Source organism: Neofelis nebulosa, chromosome 13 (assembly GCF_028018385.1).
Source record: "Neofelis nebulosa isolate mNeoNeb1 chromosome 13, mNeoNeb1.pri, whole genome shotgun sequence".
NCBI classification, from domain to species: domain Eukaryota; kingdom Metazoa; phylum Chordata; class Mammalia; order Carnivora; family Felidae; genus Neofelis; species Neofelis nebulosa.
Genome location: NC_080794.1, coordinates 32,212,004 through 32,238,190, shown reverse-complemented (window position 1 = coordinate 32,238,190; position 26,187 = coordinate 32,212,004). Strand labels below are relative to the sequence as shown.

General features: G+C 36.2%; 1 protein-coding gene across 3 annotated transcripts in view; it reads left to right on the top strand.

The window, feature by feature from the left end:
- CTNNA3 (catenin alpha 3) overlaps nucleotides 1-26,187 on the top strand; it is a 1,807,132-nt gene that overhangs the window by 1,320,561 nt on the left and 460,384 nt on the right. For all 3 annotated transcript variants that reach the window (XM_058696469.1, XM_058696467.1, XM_058696468.1), the window contains one exon: nucleotides 22,022-22,222. In XM_058696469.1, the coding sequence (XP_058552452.1) occupies nucleotides 22,022-22,222 (201 nt within the window). The remainder of the gene's footprint in view (nucleotides 1-22,021; nucleotides 22,223-26,187) is intronic.

Below are 26,187 nucleotides of genomic sequence, written 5' to 3'. Positions count from 1 at the left end.
AGTTTATACAAAGATATTAGAAGAGGAAATAAGCATGGCAAATCAGCAATAAAATAAAAAGTATCGAAAGAGTTGGATCAGTGAAATGAGTCAACTCAAAAGGCAGAGAGAATGAGATTTATTTATTTTTTTAAGTTTATTTATTTTGAGAGAGAGAGAGAGAGAGTGGGGGAGGAGCAGAGAGAGAGAGAGAGAGAGAGAGAGAATCCCAAACAGGCTCCGTGCTCAGCATGGAGCCCAATGTGGGGCTCAATCTCATGAACTGTGAAACCTGAGCCGAAATCAAGCTTTGGTTGCTTAACCAACTGAACCACCCAGATGCCCTGAGAATGAGATTCCTTAATGAAAGTAGTCTTTATTAAATTTGGGAAAATTGAGATAAAACTTCCAGAGATTTTTAGATTTTGTACCCAGATTCCTGTAGAGTCAATGGCATGTAGTTACAAGAGTGAACATGGGACAGAGTTGGAAGTAGACTTCACAATGCACACACACACACACACACACACACACGTTCCCCCCCCACACACACACACACACACAGGCACAACCTGCAAGATTGAGGCACTGAGGCAAAAAAAGTTTGGTAAGCGGAGTATGTAAGTTACATGAAGAAGAAATAATAAAGATCGCTAACAGATTTTATTTTTTCTTTTTCTTTGAGTTCCCAGAAAACAAACACAGACAAATCTGTAGGAGAGTAATAATTCTGTTGAAACTTGTTTATTTGTATTATCCTTTTCTATTTCTCATATTTTCCTTGTGAAGATATTTTACCCTTATTATTAAACCTAATAAGCTTTAAACCTAATATAATAATATATATATATATATATATATATATATATATGGTTTCATTTAAATTTTATTTATTTTTGAGAGACAGAGACATAGCATGAATGAGGGAGGAGCGGAGAGACAGGGAGACACAGAATACAAAGCAGGCTCCAGGCTCTGAGCTGTCAGCACAGAGCCCGACGTGGGGCTCAAATTCATGAACTGCAAGATCATGACCTGAGCAGTAGTTGGATGATAACTGACCGAGCCACACAGATGCCCCAGGATCTCAATTGTTTTTAGAGCTGTTGTAAATTATTGTCATATTTGGGCATTCATTAAAGTTTGCTGTTTTAATAAAGAGATAATTTTGACATAAACAATTTATAAATTTTTTTAATGTTTTATTTTTGAGAGAGAGATAGACACACAGAGTGTGAGCAGGGGAGGAGCCGAGAGAAAGGGAGACACAGGATGGGAAGCAGGATCCCTGCAGCCAGACACTTAACTGACTGAGCCACCCAGGCATCCCTTGACAAACAATTTATAAATAAATGGTATAAACCTAGGTTGGCTGAGGCAGAGAAGTGACATTATCAATATCAGGAAAAATGTGGTCTTTCTTAGTAATGAGCAGCAAATTATATAAATAAGATCTTATGAAAATTAACTCTTGCAGGACTAAAAGTATCAATCATTAAGTCAATTATGAATAAAGCAGCATCACTAAAGCACAGAGTAAATTCAACATATATAACTTAATTCATTGAAAGTGTGATAATATTAGGGCTCATACAATACTTTTCTTCAGATGATGGCATAGGTCTGTGGTATACAGACCTATAATGAACAAAGAAATTCTACATTCTGTCATGATATTCCTGGATAACAGATGACATTTTGAGAATTTTATGTCTAAGTTTTGATGTGAAGATTACGTATTAGAAAAATTGTCCAGTTCTTATTTAATTCCGTAATGTCATTTTATAATATTATGTGACAACCCCACTTTTTCACACATGTACCCCATGCCAAAATTATATTGGAATGTAAGGTGCTGTATGTTTGGAAGGTGCTTACTCTTGATTGTCAAATTAAGCTTTGTGTTTATCATTTGAGTTATAATATATTTTTTTAATTTTTTTTAACGTTTATTTATTTTTGAGACAGAGAGACAGAGCATGAATGGGGGAGGGTCAGAGAGAGAGAGGGAGACACAGAATCTGAAACAGGCTCCAGGCTCTGAGCTGTCAGCACAGAGCCCGACGCGGGGCTTGAACTCACGAGCCGCGAGATCATGACCTGAGCGGAAGTCGGACGCTTAACCGACTGAGCCACCCAGGCGCTCCTTGAGTTATAATATTTTATACCTCCTGTGGTTTTTTGCATTAAAATAATATCATTATAAATGATCAATTTCTTTTTTCAAAATGTTGAAAACTCACAAAAGCAGATGATACAAAAGTCAACCAGATGCAAGAAAGAAAAATAAGTCAGAACCTGTAGATACATAGCACTGAGAAAATATTCACGGCCAGTTTTAACTCAGGTGTTTTATTGGTGTGTGTAATGCTGTAAGAAGATAAAGCTTATGCTAACTTTCCAAAATTGTATGAAGAGAGCAAAGGTAATTATAGTCCCTCAAATTATTATTTTATGGCTAACCTGAAGCAACAAGGAAAACCACTAACCCTAAAAATAGACAATGAAATAAAGATCACGGATATGAGTGAAAATTACTATTTGCAGCTCAACAAACATGATTGGAAAAGGAAATAAAATGGAAAAGGCAACAAAATGAAAATTAAAGGAAAACGAAATCAGACCAGATGTTGTGAATCTGTTTTTCATGCAGAGATGCTTAAATGCAAGGAATGGCCTTCCAGGCAAGGTTACTGAGATAATAACACTGAATTTGTTCAAGATGGTTTGATTAGATGGTCTGACAATGGAAGTTTGGAACTAGAAGGAGAATAACTCTGTAGGCCAAACAGGGTCTTTGCATTTGGGGGGAAAAATATATATCTATATAATACCTTATATATAAAATAAAATATAAATATAAATATATATAAAAATATATATATTTTTTACCTTTAAGATTTTTTTTTTTTAATTTTTTTTTTTACGTTTATTTATTTTTGAGACAGAGAGAGACAGAGCATGAACGGGGGAAGGTCAGAGAGAGAGGGAGACACAGAATCGGAAGCAGGCTCCAGGCTCCGAGCTGTCAGCACAGAGCCTGACGTGGGACTAGAACTCACGGACTGTGAGATCATGACCTGAGCCGAAGTCGGACGCTTAACCAACTGAGCCACCCAGGCGCCCCTTATACCTTTAAGATCTTGAACAAATATTATATTTCTCTCCTTTTTATTTAGCCTTAGTATAAAAAAGTACACCATGTTTTGTTTCACATTTTTATGAATCTTTTTAACAGCCTACCTCTTATTACTATCAGCAGTTTTTGCTGTCATGTTACCTTTCTTCCTGATTTTATTATCATCGGCCTCATTGTAGTACCTCCACAGCTTCCCCTACTGTGATCCTTATTATATGGATGTTCTATGTGCTATCGTCTTTCATTATGTTTGAATCTTGGCAAACATTTAACTACAATACCTTGTAGATAGATTGCATTGGTCCCATGCAATCATTGTAATTGCTGAACATATGATTGCTATTTGTGCCAATTTTCACCTTGGAAGTTTCTGTATGGGATAAAAAAAAAGTGTTCTTGAGCAAAGAATTAAGAAAATAAAAGAACTAATTTTGTAAAAAAAATTTAAATAGGAAGTTTTAAAATTTTCATGCCTCTCTTTTCCTAAATTGAACTAGGATGAATTGAGATGTCCATACAAAAAGGACATGAACTATATTTTGTAAGTCATGAAAGATGCAACTAAAAACAAATAAAATGTGCAAAGAAAACAAAAGGTGTAAACAATAAATAAGCCACCTAATAAAATAATACTTATAAGTTGATTCTGTGACATAAGAAATTTTGAAAAGTCCTTCATTTATTATGCAGTTATCACTCCAGTAATGACTCCCACAATTTGTCAATTACTTGTCTACAAACGCTCATAATTGGAGACATTAGAGAATGCTGAATGTACACTTGTCTTTTTGATAGGAAAATTATTCTACCCCTACTTTCACAATTACCAAGAAACTTGTAAATACAGTGTGAACTTTGAAAAAAATATTTCCACAAGAACTCAGACATACTCACTATGATCAATCCGATCTCAACAGAACAATCCATGGTATATAATGCAATGATTTACAGACATAGAAAGAGGAAGTGCATTGTAGGAAAAGGGAATAGTCTAGTCATTCTTACATGTACATTATGACACTCATCCTATATTCCTTATAGTTATTTGTTTACTTGCTTATTTCTGTCATTAGACTGTGCATTCTTATAAAGCAAAGAAAATTACTTATTTATCTTGTCACCTCTACCTTGGCAAAATACTGGTAGAACTCTATAAACACTCAACTAAGCCACCCAGACACCCCAATAAATATATATTTTTTTATTTTTTTTAATTTTTTTTCAGTATATGAAATTTATTGTCAAGTTGGTTTCCATACAACACCGAGTGCTCATCCCAAAAGGTGCCCTCCTCAATACCCATCACCCACCCTGCCCTCCCTCCCACCCCCCATCAATCCTCAGTTTGTTCTCAGTTTTTAACAGTCTCTTATGCTTTGGCTCTCTCCCACTCTAACCTCTTTTTTTTTTTTTTCCCCTCCCCCATGGGTTTCTGTTAAGTTTCTCAGGATCCACATAAGAGTGAAACCATATGGTATCTGTCTTCCTCTGTATGGCTTATTTCACTTAGCATCACACTCTCCAGTTCCATCCACGTTGCTACAAAAGGCCATATTTCATTCTTTCTCATTGCCACGTAGTATTCCATTGTGTATATAAACCACAATTTCTTTATCCATTCATCAGTTGATGGACATTTAGGCTCTTTCCATCATTTGGCTATTGTTGAGAGTGCTGCTATAAACATTGGGGTACAAGTGCCCCTATGCATCAGTACTCCTGTATCCCTTGGGTAAATTCCTAGCAGTGCTATTGCTGGGTCATAGGGTAGGTCTGTTTTTAATTTTCTGAGGAACCTCCACACTGCTTTCCAGAGCGGCTGCACCAATTTGCATTCCCACCAACAGTGTAAGAGTGTTCCCGTTTCTCCACATCCTCTCCAGCATCTATAGTCTCCTGATTTGTTCATTTTGGCCACTCTGACTGGCGTGAGGTGATATCTGAGTGTGGTTTTGATTTGTATTTCCCTGATAAGGAGCGACATTGAACATCTTTTCATGTGCCTGTTGGCCATCTGGATGTCTTCTTTAGAGAAGTGTCTATTCATGTTTTCTGACCATTTCTTCACTGGGTTATTTGTTTTTCGGGTGTGAAGTTTGGTGAGCTCTTTATAGATTTTGGATACTAGCCCTTTGTCCGATATGTCATTTGCAAATATCTTTTCCCATTCCATTGGTTGCCTTTTAGTTTTGTTGGTTGTTTCTTTTGCTGTGCAAAAGCTTTTTATCTTCATAAGGTCGCAGTAATTCATTTTTGCTTTTAATTCCCTTGCCTTTGGGGATGTGTCGAGTAAGAGATTGCTACGGCTGAGGTCAGAGAGGTCTTTTCCTGCTTTCTCCTCTAGGGTTTTGATGGTTTCCTGTCTCACATTCGGGTCCTTTATCCATTTTGAGTTTATTTTTGTGAATGGTGTGAGAAATTGGTCTAGTTTCAACCTTCTGCATGTTGCTGTCCAGTTCTCCCAGCACCATTTGTTAAAGAGACTGTCTTTTTTCCATTGGAAGTTCTTTCCTGCTTTGTTAAAAATGAGTTGGCCATACGTTTGTGGGTCTATTTCTGGGGTTTCTATTCTATTCCATTGGTCTATGTGTCTGTTTTTGTGGCAATACCATGCTGTCTTGATGATGACAGCTTTGTAGTAGAGGCTAAAGTCTGGGATTGGGATGCCTCCTGCTTTGGTCTTCTTCTTCAAAATTACTTTGGCTATTCGGGGCCTTTTGTGGTTCCATATGAATTTTAGGATGGCTTGTTCTAGTTTTGAGAAGAATGCTGGTGCAATTTTGATTGGGATTGCATTGAATGTGTAGATAGCTTTGGGTAGTACTGACATTTGACAATATTTATTCTTCCAATCCATGAGCAGGGAATGTCTTTCCATTTCTTTATATCTTCTTCAATTACCTGCATAAGCTTTCTATAGTTTTCAGCATACAGATCTTTTACATCTTTGGTTAGATTTATTCCTAGGTATTTTATGCTTCTTGGTGCAATTGTGAATGGGATCAGTTTCTTTATTTGTCTTTCTGTTGCTTCATTGTTAGTGTATAAGAATACAACTGATTTCTGTACATTGATTTTGTATCCTGCAACTTTGCTGAATTCATGTATCAGTTCTAGCAGACTTTTGGTGGAGTCTATCGGATTTTCCATGTATGATATCATGTCATCTGCAAAAAGCGAAAGCTTGACTTCATCTTTGCCACTTTTGATGCCTTTGATTTCCTTTTGTTGTCTGATTGCTGATGCTAGAACTTCCAGCACTATATTAAACAACAGCGGTGAGAGTGGGCATCCCTGTCGTGTTCCTGATCTCAGGGAAAAAGCTCTGTTTTTCTCTGTTGAGGATGATGTTAGCTGTGGGCTTTTCATAAATGGCTTTTATGATCTTTAAGTATGTTCCTTCTATCCCGACTTTCTCAAGGGTTTTTATTAAGAAAGGGTGCTGGATTTTGTCAAAGGCCTTTTCTGCATCGATTGACAGGATCATATGGTTCTTATCTTTTTTTTTTATTAATGTGATGTATCACGTCGATTGATTTGTGAATGTTGAACCAGCCCTGCATCCCAGGAATGAATCCCACTTGATCATGGTGAACAATTCTTTTTATATGCTGTTGAATTCGATTTGCTAGTATTTTATTGAGAATTTTTGCATCCATATTCATCAGGGATATTGGCCTGTAGTTCTCTTTTTTTACTGGGTCTCTGTCTGGTTTAGGAATCATAGTAATACTGGCTTCATAGAATGAGTCTGGAAGTTCTCCTTCCCTTTCTATTTCTTGGAATAGCTTGAGAAGGATAGGTATTATCTCTGCTTTAAACGTCTAGTAGAACTCCCCTGGGAAGCCATCTGGTCCTGGACTCTTATTTGTTGTGAGATTTTTGATAACCGATTCAATTTCTTCGCTGGTTATGGGTCTGTTCAAGCTTTCTATTTCCTCCTGATTGAGTTTTGGAAGAGTGTGGGTGTTTAGGAATTTGTCCATTTCTTCAAGGTTGTCCAATTTGTTGGCATATAATTTTTCATAGTATTCCCTGATAATTGTTTGTATCTCTGAGGGATTGGTTGTAATAATTCCATTTTCATTCATGATTTTATCTATTTGGGTCATCTCCCTTTTCTTTTTGAGAAGCCTGGCTAGAAGTTTGTCAATTTTGTTTATTTTTTCAAAAAACCAATTCTTGGTTTCGTTGATCTGCTCTACAGTTTTTTAGATTCTATATTGTTTATTTCTGCTCTGATCTTTATTATTTCTCTTCTTCTGCTGGGTTTAGGCTGCCTTTGCTGTTCTGCTTCTATTTCCTTTAGGTGTGCTGTTAGATTTTGTATTTGGGATTTTTCTTGTTTCTTGAGATAGGCCTGGATTGCAATGTATTTTCCTCTCAGGACTGCCTTCACTGTGTCCCAAAGCGTTTGGATTGTTGTATTTTCATTTTCGTTTGTTTCCATATATTTTTAAATTTCTTCTCTAATTGCCTGGTTGAGCCACTCATTCTTTAGTAAGGTGTTCTTTAACCTCCATGGTTTTGGAGGTTTTCCAGACTTTTTCCTGTGGTTGATTTCAAGCTTTGTAGCATTGTGGTCTGAAAGTATGCATGGTATAATTTCAATTCTTGTGAACTTATGAAGGGCTGTTTTGTGACCCAGTATATGATCTATCTTGGAGAATGTTCCATGTGCACTCGAGAAGAAAGTATATTCTGTTGCTTTGGGATGCAGAGTTCTAAATAGATCTGTCAAGTCCATCTGATCCAATGTATCATTCAGGGCCCTTGTTTCTTTATTGACCGTGTGTCTACATGATCTATCCATTTCTGTAAGTGGGGTGTTAAAGTCCCCTGCAATGACCACATTCTTATCAATAAGGTTGCTTATGTTTGTGAGTAATTGTTTTATATATTTGGGGGCTCCGGTATTCAGTGCATAGACATTTATAATTGTTAGCTCTTCCTGATGGATAGACCCTGTAATTATTATATAATGCCCTTCTTCATCTCTTGTTACAGACTTTAATTTAAAGTCTAGTTTGTCTGATATATGTATGGCTACTCCAGCTTTCTTTTGGCTTCCAGTAGCATGATAAATAGTTCTCCATCCCCTCACTCTCAATCTAAAGGTGTCCTCAGATCTAAAATGAGTCTCTTGTAGACAGCAAATAGATGGGTCTTGTTTTTTTATCCATTCTGATACCCTATGTCTTTTGGTTGGCGCATTTAATCCATTTACATTCAGTGTTATTATAGAAAGATACGGGTTTAGAGTCATTGTGATGTCTGTATGTTTTATGCTTGTTGTGATGTCTCTGGTACTTTGTCTCACAGGATCCCCCTTAGGATCTCTTGTAGGGCTGGTTTAGTGGTGACAAATTCCTTCATTTTTTGTTTGTTTGGGAAGACCTTTATCTCTCCTTCTAATCTAAATGACAGACTTGCTGGATAAAAGATTCTCGGCTGCATATTTTTTCTGTTTAGCACATTGTAGATCTCGTGCCAAGCCTTTCTGGCCTGCCAAGTTTCAAAAGAGAGATCAGTCACGAGTCTTATAGGTCTCCCTTTATATGTGAGGGCACGTTTATCCCTTGTGCTTTCAGAATTTTCTCTTTATCCTTTTATTTTGCCAGTTTCACTATGATATGTCGTGCAGAAGATCGATTCAAGTTACGTCTGAAGGGAGTTCTCTGTGCCTCTTGGATTTCAATGCCTTTTTCCTTCCCCAGTTCAGGGAAGTTCTCAGCTATAATTTCTTCAAGTACCCCTTCAGCACCTTTCCCTCTCTCTTCCTCCTCTGGGATACCAATTATGCGTATATTATTTCTTTTTAGTGTATCACTTAGTTCTCTAATTTTCCCCTCATACTCCTGGATTTTTTTATCTCTCTTTCTCTCAGCTTCCTCTTTTTCCATAACTCTATCTTCTAGTTCACCTATTCTCTCCTCTGCCTCTTCAGTCCGAGCCGTCGTGGTTTCCATTTTGTTTTGCATTTCGTTTAAAGCGTTTTTCAGCTCCTCCTGACTGTTCCTTAGTCCCTTGATCTCTGTAGCAAGAGATCCTCTGCTGTCCTCTATACTGTTTTCAAGCCCAGCGATTAATTTTATGACTATTATTCTAAATTCACTTTCTGTTATATTATTTAAATCCTTTTTGATCAGTTCATTGGTTGTTGTTATTTCCTGAAGATTCTTCTGAGGGGAATTCTTCCGTTTGGTCATTTTGGATAGTCCCTGTAGTGGTGCAGACCTGCAGGGCACTTCCCCTGTGCTGTGGTGTATAACTGGAGTTGGTGGGCGGGGCTGCAGTCCGACCTGATGTCTGCCCCCAGCCCACCGCTGGGGCCACAGTCAGACCGGTGTGTGCCTTCTCTTCCCCTCTCCTAGGGGCGGGATTCACTGTGGGGCAGCCTGGCCCGTCTGGGCTACTTGCACACCGCCAGGCTTGTGGTGCTGGGGATCTGGTGTAATAGCTGGGGTGGGTAGGCAAGGTGCACGGGGGCAGGAGGGGCAGGCTTAGCTCGCTTCTCCTTAGGTGATCCACTTCAGGAGGGGCCCTGTGGCAGCGGGAGGGAGTCAGATCCACTGCTGGAGGTTTGGCTCCGCAGAAGCACAGAGTTGGGTGTTTGCGGTGGAGCGAGCAAGTTCCCTGGCAGGAACTGGTTCCCTTTGGGATTTTGGCTGGGGGATGGGCGAGGGAGATGGCACTGGCAAGCACCTTTGTTCCCCACCAAACTGAGCTCTGTCTTCCGGGGGCTCTTCAGCTCTCCCTCCCTTTGTCCTCCAGCCTTCCCGCTTTCTTAGCAGAGCTGTTAACTCATGACCTCCCAGACGCTAAGTCACGCTTGCTGTCAGAACACAGTCCGTCAGGCCCCTCTGCTTTTGCCAGCCAGATTCGGGGGCTCTGCTTGGCCGGCGAGCCGCCCCTCCGCCCCGGCTCCCTCCCGCCAGTCTGTGGAGCGCGCACCGCCTCGCTGCCCTTCCTACCCTCTTCCGTGGGCCTCTCGTCTGCGCTTGGCTCCGGAGACTCCGTTCTGCTAATCCTCTGGTGGTTTTCTGGGTTATTTAGGCAGGTGTAGGTGGAATCTAAGTGATCAGCAGGACGCGCGGTGAGCCCAGCGTCCTCCTATGCCGCCATCTTCCCAAGATCCTAAATATATATTTTTTAAATATCAGTTTACAGTTACTACCAGTTTGCAAACAGAAAGAGAAAGAAGAGGGACACCTGGGTCGTCTGTTGGTTAAGTGTCCAGCTCTTGTTTTCGGCTAAGGTCATGATCTCATGGTTCCTGAGATGGAGCCCCACGTCAGACTCTGCAGCATGGAGCCTACTTGAAATTCTCTCTCTTACTCTCTCTCTGCCCCTCTCCATTATCTCTCCCCTTCTTTCTAGATAAATAAATAAACATTAGAATTTTTTTAAAAAAGAAAGAGAAAGAAGAAAAATAATCCCGGAATAATTAAGAACGTTAATATTTATCTGGGGGTATCAGATTTATATTTACTTCAGCAACATATAGTTGCTAACAAATGATGTGCTTAGTTTTCCAAGTTTTACGTATTAAGTTTTATTCTTTAATAACATTGTTAATTAAGAGTAGAATATAATTTGAAATAAATGCTTTGGGAAAAAATTAAACTTATCCATAATTCCACAATCTATAAACACATACCGTTAGAAGTTTGAAAATGTTTTCCCAGACTTTCTAGAAAGCAATAGAACTATATAGTACATACAAAGAAATGTAAACATACGAATACATAGAGATGATTTTTAAACAAAGATTCTTTTTTAATAGATATATATCCTGATGTTTTCCCTTAAAATCATCTCACAAGCATCCTTTTATGCAATTTAAATATTTTATAAGCTTTTAAATTATTTTATAACATTCCATTAAATAAAGTTATTATTTATGCTCACCAATGGTTAGTTCGCATTATATAATAGACTTATTGGTGGTTACTATTTTAATCAGTAGCTGAAATTTAAATTTTATTATGACATAAATCCATAAGCCTACATATGTGTAGAAGGGCATGTTGGTTTACTAGAAAAACAATTTGAAAGTGATAATTTCGTGACTCTCATTTCTTGATAGAACTCTACCAATCCACTGCATAGATTGAAGAGTGAATTCATTTCTCTAAAATGCTTAGTAACTGTTTTAGTGATTTGTTGCTTGGCATTACTGAATCACTTATAAACATTTCTATACCTGTCATAGGAAAAAAAAAGGAGAAGGTTGTTTTACCTTTAATTAGGTACCTCTATGACAGCCTTCCCATAAACTAGGTTTATTTACAAGGTATTAATACATGTCATCAACTTTAGATTTCACTTTCATGTGAATACCCAACTTATAACCATGGTGAAAGCCTTTATAATCATTCTCTTGAAATGTGTAGTTCATGACTATTTTACTTAGCAATTTCAATACCTTTTAAATAGTGCTTAGTAAACTGCATTATTATCTCTGCCTAATTTCATCCTAATTAGGAGAAAAAACATTTAGATATAACAAGATATTTTTAATGTCCTTCTTTTAATATCTGAATAAATCCATGTTTATTCATTAAGATTTTGGATCCAGTGTATATTTTCAGAGTTAAATTAGAAAATCAAATAACAATATATAAATACACAGAACATTAAAAAGAGAGAGCACTTAAAGAGAAAAATTACTGATGCTGGTGAAATTGGGATATAGTTCAAAGGTTATAAGATGGCTATGAGTAGGATACATTTGAGAATCTCCTAGAGAGCTTTGTAGGAACTTCATGGAGAAACCTCATGGAAAGGTAAATACATAATATTAACACAGACTCTAGAAATCTGAGTTAAGATGAAGGAAGTATCCTGAGTTTCCTGGTAGGATGGTACCTATATATTTTAAACAGCATCTTTGACACTTCACCTTTTATTAGTTCTTATAATTTGCTATCCAATTACATGTAGTTTTGTAGGATTCTATGTATTTCTAAAAAACAATCATGGTGATTCAGATCATTTTGTGAAAACACTGATTTGTGGATCAGAAACTATATCCTGAATTTACTTCTAACCCATGGGCTTCTTTGTCATATGCATCGCAAATTCCACATTGTAATAGGTTCCTTGAAACAATTACAAATGAGACTGAGAAAGAATTTATCTCACAGAGAAGGGTGTACTCTGTAAATTTTTGTGCATTTGAGAGCAACATATACGAGAAATATAAATTTCAACAAAAGGACATTGTGATTATGTTTCAATAAATTCGTTGACTATGGAAGTAAACTTCGCTATGGCATATATGCAATAATAATCTTGTACTTTTTAATCGTTAGCCTTTCTTAATGTGGAGAAATATTGTAATTTAGAAGGTAATTGAAACAATTGAACTTTATACTTAATGTATACTTAATGTAGAAAGAAAGAAAGAAAGAAAGAAAGAAAGACAGGAAGGAAGGAAGGGTGGGAGAGAGAGAGAAAGGGAGAAAGGGACAAAGGAGGGAGGTAGGGAGGAAGGGAGGGAAAAGAAGGAAGGAAGGAAGGAAATTTGCCAGCTTATAAACAATTCATTTGTTCCTAATTTTATCTTTATATTTGTTATTTACATTATGTCCTTCATTCTTTGGAGCGTATGTTCTACTACATGCATTAAACACTCAAGGAAGTAATTTAAAATAGTGCCAGGATTTTCCTATCTCTGTGTCAAAAAGTATAAATTTCATAATTGGACACCAAGTTGTTCTGTATTTTGAACTATAAAGGAATAGCACCCAAATGAATACTGACTGTTTTTTACAAGAGTGTTCAGCAAGAGGCATCCAGTGTGCAGGAATTGAATGGTTTTATTGCATAATATGGGAGAATTGCTCACTACTGTCTGCTCCTGCTGACAATCCTGATGTTCAATCTGGTAATATTCTCAAAGCTATTTTGCCTTTTTTTTTTTTTTAAGCCCACTGCTTTGATATTAGATGTTAATAGTTCTTGGTCTATGGGAGAGGAAGAAGGGGACAATTAACATGAAAAAACTCAGTCTGAGAGGAGTCATGCAAGAAAGTCTGCATTGAATAAGAATGTCTAAGGTTTGGCTTATTTTTTCCATTTGTTTTTTGTCAAATAGGGTAGCATAAAATGCAATAACCTAAACTTTTGCCCCTACATCAGGATAGCTAAATAGCTGTGGAATTGCACTTCATTTGTTAATTGATTCTCCTATGGATATCTTTTCTGGTGATGTCTCTAGAATATTTTAGGTTTCTTCTAGCTATGATGGCTCTATACAGATCCAGAATATTAACATGACTAGAGTGCTGCCCAAGTGAGATTTGCAGAATTAAAACTATCTATCTAAATATACATAGATGGTATCCCATGCTCAATTAAGTTAATGTGAAAACTTATAATACATTCAACTATATAATATTATAAACAACCTTTGCATTATTTCTGTAAAATTTAGAAAATATTTTAAACCTATAATATCCCCTTCACATTGTACATTTAAGATAGCTGAATAATATAATTATAGAATCACTATATCTTAAAGCCAGATGAGACTTTAGCATTTATAGGACCTTAGCAGGTGGGACAAATTTGATTCTGAGTTATGGCTCAATTACTGTAACTATGAATTTTGGAAAGATACTTATCTGTTCAAAGTCTCTATTTCTTCATCTTTAATGCTGAAATGTAACATACATGTCTTTTAGGATTATTATAAGAATTTAATGAAATAATACACGTATATTTAGCACAATGCTTGCAGATCAACAGACATTCTCAAATTATTTTTCTTTTTAAACTCAAACAAATTAATAGAGTTATTACTCTGTGAAAGCTAGGAGAATTAAAGAAAGAACCAAACCCTTTCTTAGTTATATTCTGGGAAAAATTGAAGCATGTTCAAAATCATTACCTCATTAATTGTAGACATCTGTATATTATGTTGTCGAATATGTGGGATTAAACATTATTAGCTGTCACAATTTAGAAGCTAAACAGTGCTTATTAAAGGTCTAAAGTGGGGTTTCACAATAAATACCAAATATTTGAAGAATTTCCTTTTTTGGTACAGTTGATGAACCAATATTGATTCATTAACTACGTTCTATAGTTTACATTAGGGTTCATTATTTGTTGTAAATTCTCTGGATTTTGGCAAATGTATAATGACATTTATGCACCATGAAAGTGTCATACAGAATAGTTTTACTACACTGAAAATCTCCTTTGCTCCATCTATTCCTCCCTCCTTAGCCCAGAGTCTCTGCAAACCATGAGCTTTTTATTTTTATAGTGTCCAAAGTTTTCCCTTTTCCGGTAGTCATATAGTTGGAATTATATAGTGTGTAGCTTTTTCACATTTGTTTCTTTCATTAGAAATATGCATTTAAATTTCCTCCTTTCCCATGCGTGCACGTGTGTGTGTGTGTGTGTGTGTGTGTGTGTGTGTCTTTGATGCAGACAGGCTGGGTCTGAGGACCCAGGGGAAGGTCTCACAAGGCCAGCCAAGAGAGTCCTTGGCTTCAGGCAGGATAGAAATCAAACACGAGCCAGAGAAAGTGGAAACAGAATTTACTGGATAGCATAAGTGACCGAGCAGTGTCAGGAAGACTCAGAAAGGAAAGGAGAAGCGCTCTTGTTGTTCCTTGGTGCTGGGGGTTTATATTGGCTAGAGTACATGTTCCTCCAGGAATCCAGGGTAGGGTCCAGTCAAAGGCAAGTGTCAAGTAAACAATATGTATTATTCCATAAATTCCTGAAGGTGGGGGTTTTGATGCCAGCATCAGCTGAGGTTTGTTTGAAGCTAATGTCCTGGAACATGTTTGGGATCTGGCTCTTATTAGGTGTTAACAGGTGTTCGGGGCCTGGGACAAAACTCGGAATAATAAATTTTCTTGCTTCCTCCTTGAAGTGGGAACATAGCTTTTTTGGCTTATTCAGAAACAAACTATGGAACATGAGTAAATGGGGCCTAGCAGAAAAACAGCAGAGATGGAACCTTTCTCAGTGGAGTCCCTTAAGCTTTCCTACTTTAGCTTGATAGCTCATTTCATTTTTTGCTAAATAATATTCCATTGTCTGCCTGCATCAGTTTGTTTTTCCACTCATCTATTGAAGGACATTTTGTTTGCTTCCAATGTTTTTTGGCTGCTTCCAAGTTTATGTAATGATAAGTAAAATTGCTATAAACACTCATGAGAAAGTTTTGTGGGAATATAAGTTTTAACTCTTTGGGATAAATATTAAGGAGGGCAATTGCTAAATAGTATGGTACTAGTATGTTTAGTGTTGTAAGAAGCGACCAAACTGTCTTCCAAAGTTAATATATCAGTCTTCATTCCCAGAAGCAATGAATGAGAATTTCTGTTGCCCCACAATCATCATGTGGTACTCTCAGTGTTCTGGAATTTGGCCATACTAATAGGTGTATTGTGGTATCTCACTGGCTTTAATTTGTAGTTCCCCAATGATGTGTATTGTTGGGTATCTTTTCATATGCTTATCGTCTTTTTGTGATGTTTGCTGAGATTTTTTGCTCATTTTAATTGAGGTTTTTTATTGTTGAGTTTTAAGAATTCTTTATAAACTTTGGATACTAGACCTTTATTAGGATATATGTTTTGCAAATATTTCCCCCCATTTGTGACTTGTCTTTCATACTCTTAACAGTGTCTCTTGCAGACTGAAGTTTTTATTTTTTATGAATTGTAACTTAATCAGTTTTCCTTTCATAATTTATACTTTCAGCATTGCATTTAAAAAGCCATTGCCAAATCCAAGATTACCTAGATTTTCTCCTATGAGCTTTATAGTTTTGCATTAAAATACAGATTTATTATTCAGCATGTAACTTTTGCTTTACATATTTTTTCCCCTGAATAGGAAAAAAAAAATACTTGACAAATCAGTACATTCCAAGGCAAACCACACAAAGAATAATTTCCAAAGTTGAATGCAAGATTTTTACAAATAAAAAGTGAGCTTGTGTCAAAAATTAATTATTGAGAGCCATCATGATGATAAGTCTCGTTTAAGGAGAATTGAATGAAGAAAGAACGATTAAGTGAAATTGTTAATTTAGAAACAAAACTTGCGATTGCACTACAGAGCAATAAGAATGTAATCCTTAGGATTATTTTTGCTACAAAAATTATTTCTCTCTGTTCCAGATAAAAATTAAGTTGTATTTCTATGTGACAAGAATCATTCGTATGGCTATCAGTTTTAGAAACAAAAACAGCACCCCTACAGAGTTGTAAAGTATCCTAACCAATAGTAAATAGCAAAGCTACACATGCCTGGGGAATTAGATTTTAGGCCTGACTCACAATTTCTGCCCAACACTGAATGAAAAAGTATGCAATAGTACTTTTGCCTATTTCCAAGCTTTTGATAAACTTTTAAACTAGTTATAGGAGCCTACTTAACACATAGTGAAAGAAATATGAAGGCTTCAGTGAGTTTTTTTTTTCTTTTGTGGTTTTGATTTCTATAGAATTGAATCTCATAAGTACTACAGAGTTTCTGTAAGTATAGTTGGTACAGTTGGTAAGGAACTATTTTGGAAGTAACAATTTTAAACTTTGTTTTTCCTTTGATTATTGTCAAAGTAGGTCAGGAAAGTTTGAGCTGGTTAAGGCTCAATGTAGAATAAACAGCTTATATAGTGTGGACCAACTGGAGAAACTTTTGTGGAAAAGGTTAACAAAATTCACTTAAATTATAAAATGACAATAATTTTGGCCCTTATAATTTGAAAAGAGTAAAAGATGATGAATGAAAATAATTATTTCTGATTACCAACTTGTAAACCCTTTGTGAACAGACATTGGACCTTATTTATCTTTATATCATCTCATTTTCTAACATGAAATAATACTTACATTAGGGAGAGGGGACAATTGAAAGGTTTTAACGGTGTAGAAAAGGGAAGAGGAATGTTAAAATGTTTTATGTTTAGTTCCATTCATGCCCCTTATTTTCAAAGTAGTACCTTCCTACATCTTTATGCAGGATATCACTTAATTCAGAGACCAAGCCTCATGATCAAATTCTTGCCAAACGGAACTTTTAACCACCTTAATAGAGATACATAAACAAAGAATAACTTTCTGGTGCATTCCATTTGCCTTTAGTTTCGTGGTTTTTTTTCTTTTCTTTCTTTCTTTTCTTTTTTTTTTTTGCTATTTGTTTTTATATTTGAATATTTGTGTAGTTGCCTATGTAATGTGTTTTAAATTTACAGTTATAGGTCCAGGTGTGCAAAAATGGAGACTTATTTGCTTATAAAATTTAGTTTTACTCTGAGCTCATATACAGTGGGTAGCCATTCTTACCCTTCCCAGTTTAAGAGACTTAACCTCTTTTGGCTTATATATAACTCAGTCTCTTTAGAAAAATAAATCTTTACAAAAAATATCCTTTTCTCTCCTCCCCTCTTCTCCTTAGAATTTCATTTTAGGTGTGCAGATATCAGGGGAGGAAATAGTTGATGGTATATTATTCCCCACTCAATGGATTATAACATAAACCCTCTACTTCTTCCGGCTTTGTCATTGATATATTCAAAGTCCAGCTTTGGGAATTAAAAGAAAACAGACTTTTACCTCCCAAACAGTCTGGTTCTTGCAAATAAAATGTGCTTGTACTTCCAGTATTTTCTTTGGGCTATGGATTTAAACTTCTGCTTTGGAAGTCAAAAGCCAATAAATTAACTTTTTGGTCTCACTGGGTTGTTTGTTTGTTTGTTTGTTTGTTTTCTACTTTCTCTAAGGCAAAGTCTAGCTTTAATTTTGGAAAACTGAAGAATTGTGAAAAAATCATAGAAAAAGTTTAAATGCTTTTGAAAATCTTATAGTGTGATGCTTGCCGCAGTGACTGAAGATGGAGTTACCCAGAGAAGTTTGCAACAGATGAATTATCTTTTGTCTAAAATCCGTTCCTTTACCACTTTGTTTGTTACTGTTTTCCAACCTAACAGAAATCACCCTTTGCATCTCTGGAAGGCTATAAAATGATTGATAGGAATTGCTAGTACTTCAGCAATTCTCTGCTCTACAAATAATGCACTTCTGGATTTGCAGTAACACCAGGACATTCCATTCCTCACCCCAAATCAAATGTTAAATGGGCACTCTGAAACGAAGACAGATCTTCAGTCAATTCTACAAAAATATCATATTCCAAATGTGCTGTTCTATAATAACACATTTTCTTTCTCTTAAACCTCATTTTAAAAATGATGTGAATGTTGAGTCCAAGTGCCTCTACAGTTGGAAAAAACCAAATGGAGGTAGAGTTCCTAATGATCTTTGCCATGTCTAACAAGTAAACCTATTTCATTAGCAAAGACTTCAGAGTATGCATCAGTAGGAAGTTTTATACAAGGTATTTGGTGTTTAATTTCTTTCCTAGAGTTTTAAGGTTATAAAGCTAGACATATAAACTCCAGCTATCCTGAAGGTCTTTCCAGCTACTTAAATTCACTTGAAATATGAATAGCAAAGAAATAATTGTTTTTAAGAAATTAGTTTAATGTTTAATTACTGTACATATGTGGGAGGTGCCCAGCATTCTTATTTTCTTTTTCTGGCACTCTATGTTTAGAATTTCATGCAAATCACTTCGAGCATCTTGTGAAACATTCAGGGTAATGGGAAAGTGTCACAATAATGGAAATGTTGCAAACCTTTCCTAATGCTTTTGTGCTATATTTAATCTCAGTAATTCAAAAGATCATTTAATCATCATCTCCAACATTCTCAATATAACTGCTTCAGGTTAAGTCTGGTTATATGTTTCTCGTCACTTATTTCACTTATTTTCAACATATTGTATACATTCATGTAGGACTTTTCTTTCCATATCTGACCTCCCCTCTCTAATTCTTCAATGTGATTCGTACTATGGCTTCTGATTGTATTGCTCAAAGCAATAACCACACAAATTTTAATAAGGTCAGCAAAAAAGAACCAGAAAAGCCTTTGCTATGTTTTTATTCTCTGCTTTGAATAATAAAATAAATTGGTGACTGTGTATCATTGTTCTATAGCAGAGGTGAACATTCGATTCACTCTTAGTGAATATTCTTTGTATGTTTTTTTCCTGCGCAAAATCTACTAGGAAAAAAATAATTTGTGGCGGCTATGATTTTGCCTTTAATTAAACAGAAATTACAGTTTATTAGAAATTAATCTTCCAAAAATAACCACTGTTTTTCCCTAAATATTTTTTCACTATTTTAGGGCTGAACAAAAACAGCTCTACAATCTAAACTTAACCAACTTTAGTGAATACAGATAAAACATTCATTATATATACATGTGTGTTTGTAAACTAGTAGTATTAATTTATTTACAATTTTTAAGTTGATTTATTTATTTTGAGAGAGAGAGAGAGTGCATAGGAGGGGCAGAGAGAGAGAGAGAGAGAGAATACCAAGTGTTGGGGAGCCCAATGTAGGGCCTCGCAAACTATGAGATCATGACCTGAGCTGAAATCAAAAGTCAATTGCTTAACCAACTGAGCCACCCAGGCACCCCAGTAGTATTAGTTTAAAAACAACTTACCAACATATTTGAAAAATAATAGCTTCTTAATGTGTCATTAAAGTACACATCTATGGACTTAAAAAAAAAAGTTGATGATTATATACCTTCCACATTGAAACTTGTACTTTCAGTTCCAGGGGAAATATACAATTTCTATTGAGATAGGACCATGCTTGGATTTATTATAGGCCTTAATGGCACATTCATGACTGAACGCTACAAATTAGGTGAAAACTCTAGTGAGTTTATAATGAAGGTTTTCAGTGTTTAGTTTTTTTTTCATGCAAACGAACAGACTGTCCTTTATATGAGTTAATTTGTCTAAACTTAAGTGCACAGGTATTTGTCTACCTAGGTTCCTAAACCATGATTTAGGATTTAGACAAAACAATTTACTGGTCCTAGGTGTGCTATAAGAGGACTTTATTCATTCACCCAACAAACATTCCTATTGGTCTAACAGGTGCCATGTATTATACTAGGGACTAGATATGATACCTCAAGCAATAAAATTGAGAGATAGATTGATTAGTACATCATTAAAACATGGGAAGAACCTGTAATGAAAGCCATTTCATGGGAATCCTAAATAACATAGAACCAAATTTGTCTTACTATAAGTCAGCATGGATTTCCTAAGGAATGAACATTTGACTAATGCTTTGAAACAATGGTAGAAGTTGATCAGGCAGACTAAAGGAGATTGGCAGATGAAATACTATGATTTATAGTAAGAAATATATATGTGGGGCATCTGGGTGGCTCAGTCATGATTTCACAATTTTTGGTTTCCAGCCTACATTGGGCTCTGTGTTGGAGCCTGCTTCAGATTCTGTTGTCTCTCTCTTTGCTCCTCCCCTGCTCACACCATCTCTCTCTCTCTCAAAAATAAACAGATATATATACATACATACATATATATATATATATATATGTATGTATATATACACACATACATATAAACATATATGTATATATATAGTTTTTGTCCCATTTCTGGCATGGAACCTTAAAACTTTTGGAATTTCCCAAATGATGAGAGAAATAAAAGTGTTTTTGTTATGTTAATGAGGTGACATTTGTATCCCACCCCCCATCCCACTGTGGGGTGATTGCCAGGGTAATTAATCAACCTTGTGATTAGAAGGTTGCAATTAGGGAATTTCAGTCCCATCCTGTGGCCTCTGGGGTGGAAGAGGGACTGGAGGTTGAATCAAGTGCCAAAGGCCAGTGATTCAGTGATTTAATTAATCACGCCTGTGTAATGAAGCCTCTATAAAACCCCAAAAGGACAGGTTTTGGAGAGAGGCCAAGTTGGGAATACTTGGGGATACGTGGAAAATGGCACACCTGGAGAAGGAGCGGAAATTCCTTGCCCTTCCCACATATTTTGCTTTATGGAATTTTCACCTGGCTGTTTTGAGTTATAAGAGCTGAATCTAGAAAGTAAAATGTTTCTCTGAGTTCTGTGAGATGCTCTAGAAACTTAAACCCAAGGAGGAGGTCGTGGGACCTGATTTGTGGCCAGCCAGTGGGGTCAGAAGTACACATAACAACCTGGGCCTACAACTGACTCTGAGGTCGGGCAGGGGGCAGTTTCATAGGACTGAACCCTTAACCTGTGGAATGTGATGCTATCACTGGGTGGTGAGTTTTGGAATTGAATCGTAGAACACTAATTTGGTGTCCAGAGAATTGCTTGTTGGTGTGGGGAAGTGAACATCAGTTGAATGGAACTCCATGGTTTTCTTTTTCTATATATTTGGGATACCTGATATTTTTAAGTGTTTTATAACCTGTATAGTGTTGCTTTTAATCAGAATTAAGCATTCCATCATTCCATCATTCCACTATTTTAATCTAGAAATTTTCCTTAATTCGTACTGATCAGTCACTCAAATCTAAAATTGAGTCAGTTGGAACTGAAATCTAAAATAATATGTAATTTCTGGGGCATCTGGGTGGCTCAGTTGGTTAAGCATCTGATCTTGATTTCAGCCTAGGTCATGACCTCGTGGTTCATGGAATTGAGCCCCGCAACCAGCTCTGCACTGACAATGTGGAGCCTGCTTGGGATTCTCTCTCTCTTTCCTCTCCCCTGGTGTGTGCTCTCTGTCTCTGTCTCTCAAAATAAATAAAATACACATTTATTTAAAAAATAAAATAATATGTCATTTCTAAAAGTACAGATAAAAATATAAAATTTTATATTTCACAAATTTTGCCATTAAAGAGATAAAAGCAAAATCATGCCTTTTTTTTCTTTCAAAATTGTCAATGTCCTTTATTCCCATTGGGTACCACCTCTGAGGTCAGAAGTTAACATGGATTGTAATATGCACCGCTAATTTGATCTGTTTACTTGCAGAGAGCCATATCCTAGAAGATGTCAACAAATGTATCATAGCCTTGAGAGACCAGGATGCTGATAACTTAGACCGTGCTGCAGGTGCCATCAGAGGACGGGCAGCAAGACTTGCTCATATTGTCACAGGTGAAATGGACAGTTATGAGCCGGGAGCTTACACTGAAGGCGTGATGAGAAATGTTAACTTCCTTACAAGTACTGGTAAGTCTCAGTCCCCATTCCTGATATTTGAATCTCTGTGGCTACCAAATATTCATACACGTGGAAAGAAGATCTCTGCCTGTGTTGTTTGTTAAGCAATAGGTTGCTCCACCATCTGATAGGTGCTTGCCTCTTGTGGTTAGATGATTTGAAATTTATTTCTAGCAGTAAATATATTTATTGGGAAAGGTAAGTGTTTTATAAATATGTGTTATATAAATTAGCTACAGGCCTTAGCCACTTATGAATGTTTAGTAATGCCAGAACTGTTAGGATATATAATTGGGCCAGATGTTATAAGTACATAATAGTTTCCAAATCCTCTTTCAGCTGTATCATTGGTACCCCAGGTTTTGTTTATGTTGCTTAAACAGGAAACTGGTCCTATGGTTCCGGAGAAATGCTCTGTACTGTCTTTCACAGTCTGTTTGCAAACATTTTGTTCTTCAAAATCTTCAGAATCTTCTGTGATTACTTGACAAATATGGAATGAGGGGCACCTGGATGGCTCAGTTGGTTAAGCGTCTGACTTTGGCTCAGGTCATAATCTTGCTGTTTGAGAGATTGAGGCCCATATCAGCTCTCTACTGTCAGGGCAGGGCCTGCACTGGATCCTCTGTCCCCCTCTCTCTCTGCCTCTTCCCCACCAGCAAGCGCACTTTCTTTCTTTCTCTCTCTCTCAAAATTAAATAAAAATAAATAAATAAATAAATAATAAAAAGAAATATGGAATGATGATTGTGTTTTGGTTGAAGCACCCAGTTTAATATTTTTTTTAATTTCTTAAATGTTTATTATTATTGAGAGACAGAGAGAGGGAGAGCATGAGCATGGGAGGGGCAGAGAAAGGAGAAGACACAGAATCTGAAACAGGCACCAGGCTCTGAGCTGTCAGCACAGAGCCCGAAGCGGGGCTCGAACTCACAAACTGTGAGATCATAACCTGAAGTCAGTTGCTTCACTGACTGAGCCACCCAGGCGCCCCTAATAATTAAAAAAAAATTTTAACGTTTTATTTATTTTTGAGACAGAGAGAGACAGAGCATGAACAGGAGAGGGTCATAGAGAGAAGGAGACACAGAATCTGAAACAGGCTCCAGGCTCTGAGCTGTCAGCAAAGAGCCCGACACGGGGCTCGAACTTACGGACCGCGAGATCATGACCTGAGCCAAGATCGGATACTTAACCGACTGAGCCACCCAGGCGCCCCTATTTTTAAACAGGGAAGTAAATGCTTATTTTGAATCACTCAGTAAAATGGCATTCTTATATTAAACACTATTAACATTTCTCCAACAAACTTACAGAAGCATTTGATTTCATACAGATTTAGAAGAAAATGGATATAATTTGAATAAGGGCAATCAATTATTTTTATAAATCATCATGGCAGAACTTTTTCCTGTGAAAACCCTTTGCATTCTGTGAAATCCTCAGTTTGAATTTTTCTTACTAATTAACTCAACACTAGGGTGATGGTGCACCCATGATTACTAAAATATTTGAAATTCCATATTTAAGGCATTGATTCTACCTAGAGAATTGTTCTTTATGTTATGCAGAGGGCATATCAAATTCGGATGATACATACATTGTTTTGTTAAAGTGGTAGAAGGAATAAGGATGGGTGATTTTTCAGGGACAGGAGAGGGAGCTGCTTCTTAAATTTAAATGACTAAGGGAAACCCACCAATGGTGGAATCAACCTTCAGTGAGGAGTAGTTCTGAAGAGGCATACCACACAGTTGGTACAGAATTGATGATTAATGTCACTGTTTTCCTAACAGCTTGATCTAGAAAATCACTGGTGAATCTTGGCACAAGGTTTTCTCATAATCTCTTTAAAAACATTTCTAAAATAGTGGAACATTGAAGATAGGCTAAGGAAAGATGGAGAGGGTCCATTGGTACCTGTTGATATTATATTTCTATATTATACCTATAACTGTTGATAGTATATTTCTATATTATACCTATAACTGTTAATATTATATTTCTGTAACAACTCAAAAGCCACCGGTGTTCCAGATACGGCCCTGGTGGTTGTCATATGGCATGTACCACACACCACATAATGATGTATGGCGATATATTTAGTTAAGGAAATAAATATATTGATTAATTGTGTTAATGGTAGTTCTGCATCTTTTCCATGAACTAAATATGACTGGTCTTCTTGTTGGTCAAAATCAAGTACAGAGATACCTGATATTTTTTTTCTACTTTCTGAGAATAGAATTATAAGTAAAAGAAGAATGCACTAGGGGTTCTCTTTTTAGCCAAATGAAAATTTCCTTCAGGGAGTTGAATAGGTCAGGTCTACCAGGATCTTACATATATCTTGCCTCTGTCTCAATTTTCTATTCATATTAGTAATGTCCTTTGGACCCACTGTTATGGTCAGAATGTCTGTATGAGGTACCAAGCTTACAGTTTCATTTTCCATAGGATAGAGTTTATATGAGCTGTAAGCAAAGAAATAGAAATGAAATTCTAAACTGTCCAGGATGTGAAGTGTATTGTAAGAACCCTGTTCACAATCAATTCTTATAATCTGAAATAAGAAAATAAAAATAAAGCAAAGTTATTTATGCCTTTAATTACAAGTTTGTCAATACCTCTATGATTTATAATGGCCTATGAGATAACTAACCAATATTGGGTACAAAATTCATTCATTCAGAAGATGGAGAAGTCTTTTTCCTCTAATTAGTTGTATATAACTTTAATTAAAATTCTCCAGGTAAGTCATATCCTGTGCCCCAAATATAATAAGTATAGAATAATTCTGTGCTGTTCTGTAAGTCTCATTATTAATGTAACTATAATTTATGACTTTCCAATTTTGTCATTTTAGTTTTTCAAATAATTTTTTGACTTATCTTTGGAGAAATATTCTCATTTTTTTATATGTCTAATTCCAGACTTTTCTCCAGTTTTTCTTGAAATTTATCAAAAGCATGCCCTACTAAAGGGAATTCTGAGCAATAAATTAGATGAAAATGCTAATTAGATCAGCTTGATCTTAACCAAAGCTGAAATATGTGAGCATTTTCCCTCCCGTAGAGATACTATGAAAAATACTTCCAACTATTCTATCCTCCATAATTAAATAACAGAAGATGTTCATCTTTGTTCACATCTGCTCATCACTCGGACTTATTATTTATAAATAATCATCAAATTAAGTAATTGGAAATGTCATGTTTTGTGTCATGAAGCCTTAATAGTTAACATTTTAGCAAGTGAATGGTCTCTACATAGGTGGCCTTTCTTTTTCCTTTTCCCTTATACAGTTCTCAGGTCTTGACCCTGCTTCCTGAAAATCACTTAATAAGGAGCTTTTGTGAATTGTTTTTATGACCCAGACTTCCTTAACACTGCAAAATTTGCCTTAAAGTACTGTAATCAATGATAAAACCTAAGCCCTGCTTATCTAAATCACAGAGTGTTTTTGGAACATTGCACCTTTGATTTTAATCAGACTTTGTGGCTCATTAGCACATTTTCAAGATTTGATGATCTTCTAAGTATTTCCTCAGCATTAGGAAGCAGGGCTGCCCTGTTACATTGCAGGAATTCGCACTGTTCATAAGCCCTAGCAGTCGGCTTTGTGTGAAATGTAGGCAACATCTGGAACACTGCATTTCATTCCGACAGAGGCATAATTTTGTCATCTCCATGTGGTATTTTTTATTCTGCCCAATTTTTCCGTTATGAAGCTTATTCATTTGTCAGGATTTCCTGATAGGAGAGAGGAAATATATTGACTTTTTTTGGTTAAATAACAAACCTTATCAATTTTAATGTGAAGGCTTAGAAGTTACATTCCTACACCAACTTTAGTTCTTTCACGCTAGGTTTGGGGAAAAACCTAAACCAAGAGGGGACTGAGAACAGTATTTTTCGGATGTGATTTATGGACTCTTATCAAATTCAGAAATTAGCAGTCCCCAAAGCATCTG